At 20.6% G+C, this 7,020-nt stretch overlaps 1 protein-coding gene across 1 annotated transcript in view; it reads right to left on the bottom strand.

The window, feature by feature from the left end:
* The window catches only part of LOC117170904, an 8,404-nt gene extending 6,450 nt beyond the window's left edge, over nt 1–1,954 (bottom strand). Inside the window, exon 1 of the mRNA XM_033357950.1 lies at nt 1,888–1,954. Coding sequence (XP_033213841.1) covers nt 1,888–1,954 — 67 coding nt within the window. The remainder of the gene's footprint in view (nt 1–1,887) is intronic.
* Nucleotides 1,955–7,020: the final 5,066 nt, after the last annotated feature.

Raw genomic sequence — 7,020 nt, 5'->3', positions numbered from 1 at the left:
AATGATTATCAACTGCAGAGAGGTTACCTCTACATTTTTAAGAAAAAGTCTAATTATTCAATTTTCAATCAAAAAGATCAATTTTGAACTAAGATGAATAATTAAACAAGAAGATTAATTTCCTACCAAAAAGAATTTTTAACAAGATACATGATTTTTCAACCAAATAGTTTAATCTTTAACTAAAAAGATAAATGTTCAACCAAATATAAACAAATTCAGTTTTTCATTAAAAAATTAATTTTCTAGCGAAGAGATATATTTTTAACCAACAATATCAATATTCCAGAAAAAAGAATAAGTTTCAAATAGAGAAGATTAAATTTTAACCAAAAATAAAAAAATTTAATTCTTAGTTAGAAAAATTATTTTCATACAAGGAGATCAATTTTGAACAAAAAACATGAATTTTAAACCAGGTAGTTACATTTTTAACCAACAAAAATTAATTCTGAAACAAAAAGATAAATTTTTATTAAAAAATAATAATTTTCCACAAAAAAAGATAAATTTTTATTAAAGAATAATAATTTTCTACCAAAAAAGAGAATTTTTTAACGAAAAATATCAATTTCATACAAAAAATAAGAAACCTAAGTTTTGCGTTGAAAAAATTGATTTTCAAATTAAAAAAAAACGATTTTTTTAAAAACTAGTTAAATTTTTAACAGAACAGATGAATTTTTTATTAACTAAATTAAAAAAAAAACAAATTAAAAAATATATTCAACAAGTAGTTTAAATTCAATTTAAAAAAATTAATTTTTAGCCAACTTGTTGAATTTTCTACCGAAAAAGAAGAATAAAAGAATCATTTAATTTTTCAATTAAAAAGATAAATTTTTAAATGAGAAAATGAATTTTTAACAAATCAGATTCATTTTCTAATAAAAAGAAAAATTTTAATAAACGTTCTACGAAAAAGAAATGAATTTTTAAAAAAATACACGATTTCTCAACCAAGTAATTGACTTTTCCACTAAGAAAGATAAATTCTGAACAAAAAATGGAAAATAAACATTTTGTTTGAAAAAACAATTTTTTAAACAACCAAAAAAAGAAATTTCAAACCACAGAGATAAATCTTCGCCTTGTAAAGATTAATTTTCAAGGAAAAGTGAATTATAAATCAATAATTTTTTACGAAAAATGTTAAAGTTTTAACCTGAAAAAGACAAGTTTCCAACAAAATAAATTAATATTACTTTTTGAACTAAATGATCAGATTTTCAACTAATTAGATGAATTTTTTATTTAAAAAAAGATCTAACCAAGTATAATTAATTTTGAACCAAATAGTTAAATTTTCAACTGAACCGATGAATTTTCAAATAAGTAATTGAATTTTCAATTGAAATGATGAATTTTTAACTACGAAAATGAATTTTTAACAAAATAGTTGCCAACCAAATCGCGTGACTTTTAAACAAAATTATTGAATTTTGAACAAGAGAATTGAATTTCATACCAGATTTTAGAATTTTTACCATAAGATGAACTCTTACAAAAAAAAAATAACAAATTAAAATAATTATAAAATTATACATTTATAAGACTTGCACACTATCAATACATTTGTCTTTCTAACCAGAAAGAGGCATTTTAATAAAATACACAATTTTTAATCAAATGATTTAATTTTTAACTAGAAAAATATCAAAATAGTCCAAAATTCAACCGAAGAAATTAGGTCTAGACTAAAATAAATAATCTTTTGACAAAAAAGGAATTTTTTAATAAAAAGACAGAAATTATCTAGCAAAAAAGAAAAATTCTTTACAGAATTAATGTTTAAAAAAGTTAAGAAAATCTTAATTAATATTAGGGAAAGAGGGTCAGATAAAATTCTTTAAAAACAACTTACGTAATTTATGGATGATCCCAAAGTTCTTATCTGAGTTTCCGAGTGGCTTGAATCGCTCCTGTCAGACATTTCCGTCGGATCGGGTTCCATTCTTCTCAAAACTTTCACAAACTTAATCAATCTTCATCCTTTTTTTCACATAGGATAACTCACAAAAGTTTATAAAATCCGAAATAAAGTCTTATTATCAGCTGTCTACAATCGATAAACACAACACTGAGAATCAACTGTAGATCACACAGTCACGAAAATTTGAGTAGAAAACCGAAATCTTCTTTGAAATTATAAGAAAATACACAAATTTTTGACAAAATACATCAATTGTCAACCAAATATTCAAAATTTGTAATAAAAAATTATTATTAACTTAAAATAGAAAAAAATCCAATTTTATTCAAAAAAATTAATCTTCAATGAAATAAAACGATTTTTCAACCAAAAAGTCAACCTTTTAAACAAAAAAATTTATTTATCACAAAATAGTTACATTTTCAACACAAAAATGCATTTTGAAACCAAAAGGATAAATCCTCTGCCCAAAAAAATTAATTTTTAACAAAAATGATAAATGTTCAATTTTAAAAATACACATTTTTAACAAAATATATAAATTTTTTATTATAAAAGGTCAATTCTGAGTTTGGAATAAAATACATTAATTTTTCAGATACTTGAATTTTTAACTGAAAAATCATAATTTTCAACTTAAAATAGAAAGAATAGACTTTTAGTTACAAAAATTAATTTTTAATAAAATACAATGATTTTTACACAAAACAGTCAATCTTTATACAGAAAAATGTATCTATAACAAAATAGTTACATTTTTAACATGAGAATTTAATTTTCAACCAAAAAGGATGAATCCTCAAAAAAAGGAAAATCAATAAATTTTTAACTAAAATTATAAATCTTCAGTCAAAAAATGAATTTTCTGGTAACAAATACACATTTTTAACAAAATATATATGTATTAATTTTTAATTAAAAAATATCTATTCTTAATTTGAAATAAAATACATCAATTTTCAATCAGATATTTGAATTTTTAACTAAAAAAAAAATTTTAACTAAAAATAGAATAGAGGGACTTTCAGTTTAAACAATTAATTTTTATTAAAATCAAATTATTTTTTAACAAAACACGCACATTTTTCAACAAATAGATTTATTTTTCACGGAATGGGTAAATTTTCAACATAAAAATGAAATTGCAATAAAAAAGGATGAATCTACAAACAACCTAACAAGCAAATCATTTTTAACTATAATTATAAATCTTCAACAAAAAAGTAAAGTTTCTTTCAAAAAATATAATTTTTGTAACAAAATGTATTAATTTTTGACTATCACAAAAAATATGAATTCGAAATAAAAGACATCAATTTTCAATCACATATTTACATTTATAACTAGAAAAAATAAAGTTTCAACTCAAAATAGAAAAACGATACTTTGAGTTGAACAAATTAATTTTGAATAAAATAAAATAATTTCTTAACAAAACAGTCAATTTTTGAAACAAAGAAAATTTCTTTATCAAAAATCAGTGCAATTTTTTGAATAAAAATGAATTTTTACCAACGAAGGATAAATCCTCAACAACAAAGGATTAATTTTCAAGAAAAATTATAAATCTTTAATCAAAAAATGAATTTTCTTCAAAAAAAAATACAAATTTTTAACGAAATACATTAAGTCCTAACTAAAAAATGTCAAATTCATAATTTTAAATAAAATAATTAAATTTGCAGTTAAAATGATTAATTTTTTATCGAATAAAAAAATATTTAGCAAAATAGTTAACATTTTAAACATAGAAATTAATTCCTAGCTAAAATAATTTTTTTTTTACCTAAATAATGGTTTTTAACCAAAAGTTTGAATTTTTCACCTAAAATAAATTTTTTTCAACACAACGATGCATTTTCAACTGAAAAATATAATTTTTCATTTTCAAAAGAATAGTTAAATTTTTATTTTTATTTAATTTCCACCAACTAAAAGAAATTTAAGAAGGAATAGTAGAATCTTAAACCAAAGGAATTAATGTTGAACTAAAATGATGAATCTGCAACGAAAAAAATGTTTCTTCCAAGAAGACAAATTTCCAGCAAAATTGATAAATTTGGAACTAAAAAAGATCAATTTTTAACCTTGAATAAAATTTTTTTTAATTAATAGAATTAGTTTTTAATCAAATAAAACGAATCTTTAATAAAGTAGTTAAAGTATCATTCAAGGAAATTAATGTTTAACAAAAATTACGAATATGCTACCAAATAAAAAATTTTCAAACAAATCGTTGAATTCTTAAACAAAAAAATTAATATTCTAGCAAAAATAAGATAATTAAATTTTCGCCTAAAAATTATTTTTCATTCAAAGAAATGAATTTTTAACAAAATGAATGTTCATTTTAAAAATATGAATTTTCAAACGAATTTTTATTAAAAATAATATATCATCAACCAGCAAAGTGTGTTTGTTACCAAAAAATACCATTTTTTTTACAAATTAGATGAATTTTCAACCTAAGAAGAGTTCTTTTCAGCTTCAAATAGAATAGTTCAAGTTTCAGGTAAGAAAATTATTTTTTAATTAACTGAAATTAACTTTCATGAATATAATAAAATATTCCGCAAGAGAATGATTTTGCAAACAACATGATCAATTTTAAACCTGGTAAATTGAATTTGTAAGAAAAGAACTGAATTTTTGATTAAGATAATTAATCTTCAACCAAAATAAGTATTTTTTAACTTAAAACAGAATGATTGAAGTTTCAATTAAGAAACAATATTTTTGAACCAAAATAAAATGAACCTTTGACGAAATTTGTTACATTGTTAATGAAAGAATAAATGTTTAAACAAAAATGATGATGCTTAACCTGTTTAATCTTATTTTAAACCTAAAAACAATTTTTTAATGTAAAATAATAGACCATCAACTAAAAGAATTTTTTTCAAGCATAAAAGACATACTTTCAATTATGAACATGCATTTTCAAATTAAAAACATAAATTTTTTAGTTAAAAAAAAATTGTTAATTTTTTTGTTAGGAAAAGTAATTTTTAAATAAATTCAACGAAAATTTTCAATTTTTTAACTGGATAAAGAATGTTTGACCAAAAACATTAATTTCTATTTTAATAAAACGAATTTTTAACAAAACATTTCAACCTATATGTAGATTAATAATTCATTAATTAAGAAAAGAATTTGCTACCAAAAAGTCAAAATTTCAAAGAACAACATGAATTTTCATTTTTAAAAAAATGTAACTTTAAATGGAATAGGTACATTTTTAGTTTCGAGAACTGATTTTTATTCAAAGGAAATTATTTTGTAAGAAATTAATAAAATATTTAAACAAAGAATAAACCTTTAACCAAAAAGATGAATGTTTAAATTTATAAAATATTATAAACAAATTACGTGAATTTTTAAATTTTTTAAATATTTATATTTAACTTATAACAGAATACTTTAATTTTCAGTTGAAAAATTAATTTTTAACCAAAGGAAAGAACTTTCCACAAAACAGTTAAATTATTAACTAAAAAATGAAATGTTCGAACTAGTTTTTTAACTAAAATATTAAATCATGAACCAAAAAATAAACTTTCTACCGAAAAAGAACATTTTTCAATAAATAACATGAATTTTCATCTTACAAAGATTAATTTTTAACTCAAAATAGAATAGTTACATTTTTAGTTAAGAAAATTCATTTTTAATCAAAGGAAATTAACTTTTAAGAAAATAGTCAAATATTTATACAAAGAATACACCTGTGATCGAAAAGATGAATGTTCAATCTGATCAAATAAATGTTTCCACCGAGACAATGCATTTTTAATAAAAATGATGAATCTTTATTAACAAAAATTGCCTACCAAAAGAGGCAAATTTTCAACAAATAACATGAATTTTTAATTTAGGGATATAAAATTTCAACTTGAAATAGAATAGTTACATTTTCCGTTAAGAAAATTGATTTTTAATTTAATGAAATGAACTTTTAAGAAAGTAATTAAATATTAAAACGAAGAATGAACCTTTAAACAAAAATATGAATGTTCAAATTCATTAAATAAATTTTTAAAGAGAGGAAATGAATTTTTAATGAAAATAATGAATTTTTATTGAAACAAAAAATGAATTGTTTACAAAAACGGCAAATTTTAATGAAATAATATGAATTTTCGATTTGAAAAAAATATAAAATTCTTACTTAAGATAGAATAGCTACATTTGCACTTAGAAAATTGATTTTTAGTTACAGGAAATTACCTTTTAGGAAAATAGTTATAAGTTTTAATAAAAAATGAATCTTTAACCAAAAAAATTAATGCATTTTTTATTAAAATACTGAATTTTTACCCCCCCCCCCCCAAACGAATTTCCTACCAAAAAAAGCTAAATTTCAAAAAATGATATAAATTTTTTAATGGAAAATATCAATGTTTAACTTAAAACAAAATAGTTTAATTTTCAGTTAAGAAAATTAATTTTTGAGCAAATAAAAAGAACTTTTAAGAAAATAGTTAAATATTTAAACAAAGAATGAATTTGCAACAAAAAGGATTAATGTATAGATAAAACGATTTTTGTAACGGAGGAACTGAATTTTTATTCAAAATAATAAATCTTCTACTAAAAAGAAATTGGCTACCAAAAGATAAAAAATTTCAACAAACAAAATTAATTTCCACCTCAAAAAAAATTTCAAAGTAAAATAAAATTTTTAAATTTTCAGTAAGAAAAATTAATTTTTTACCAGATTAAGTGAACTTTGAACAAAATACATGATTTTTCCAATTAAGAAAACAAAACATTTTTTAACTAAAGGTAGAAAAGTTAAATTTTTATTTAAAAAATTAATGTTCAACCTAATAAAAAATTTCCCCCCTAAATAGTTGAAATTTCGACCAAAAAATTTTAATTTTCCAGCAAAAAAGTAGAAACATAAAGAGAACAAAAATAATTTATCAAAGAAACATTTCATCACCTTTCTAAAATCCAAAAGCACAGCACTCAGAATCAACTCTAGATCACATAATCACCGAAAACTCGAGGGCAAAACCGAAGTCATCCTCACAATTGCGAGAAAATTCGAAAAACAAAAAATGTAGATTACAATACAATTT

Source organism: Belonocnema kinseyi, chromosome 4 (genome assembly GCF_010883055.1).
Source record: "Belonocnema kinseyi isolate 2016_QV_RU_SX_M_011 chromosome 4, B_treatae_v1, whole genome shotgun sequence".
Lineage (NCBI taxonomy): Eukaryota > Metazoa > Arthropoda > Insecta > Hymenoptera > Cynipidae > Belonocnema > Belonocnema kinseyi.
Note: the sequence above shows the minus strand (reverse complement) of the source record. Positions and strands in the feature narration are given on the sequence as shown.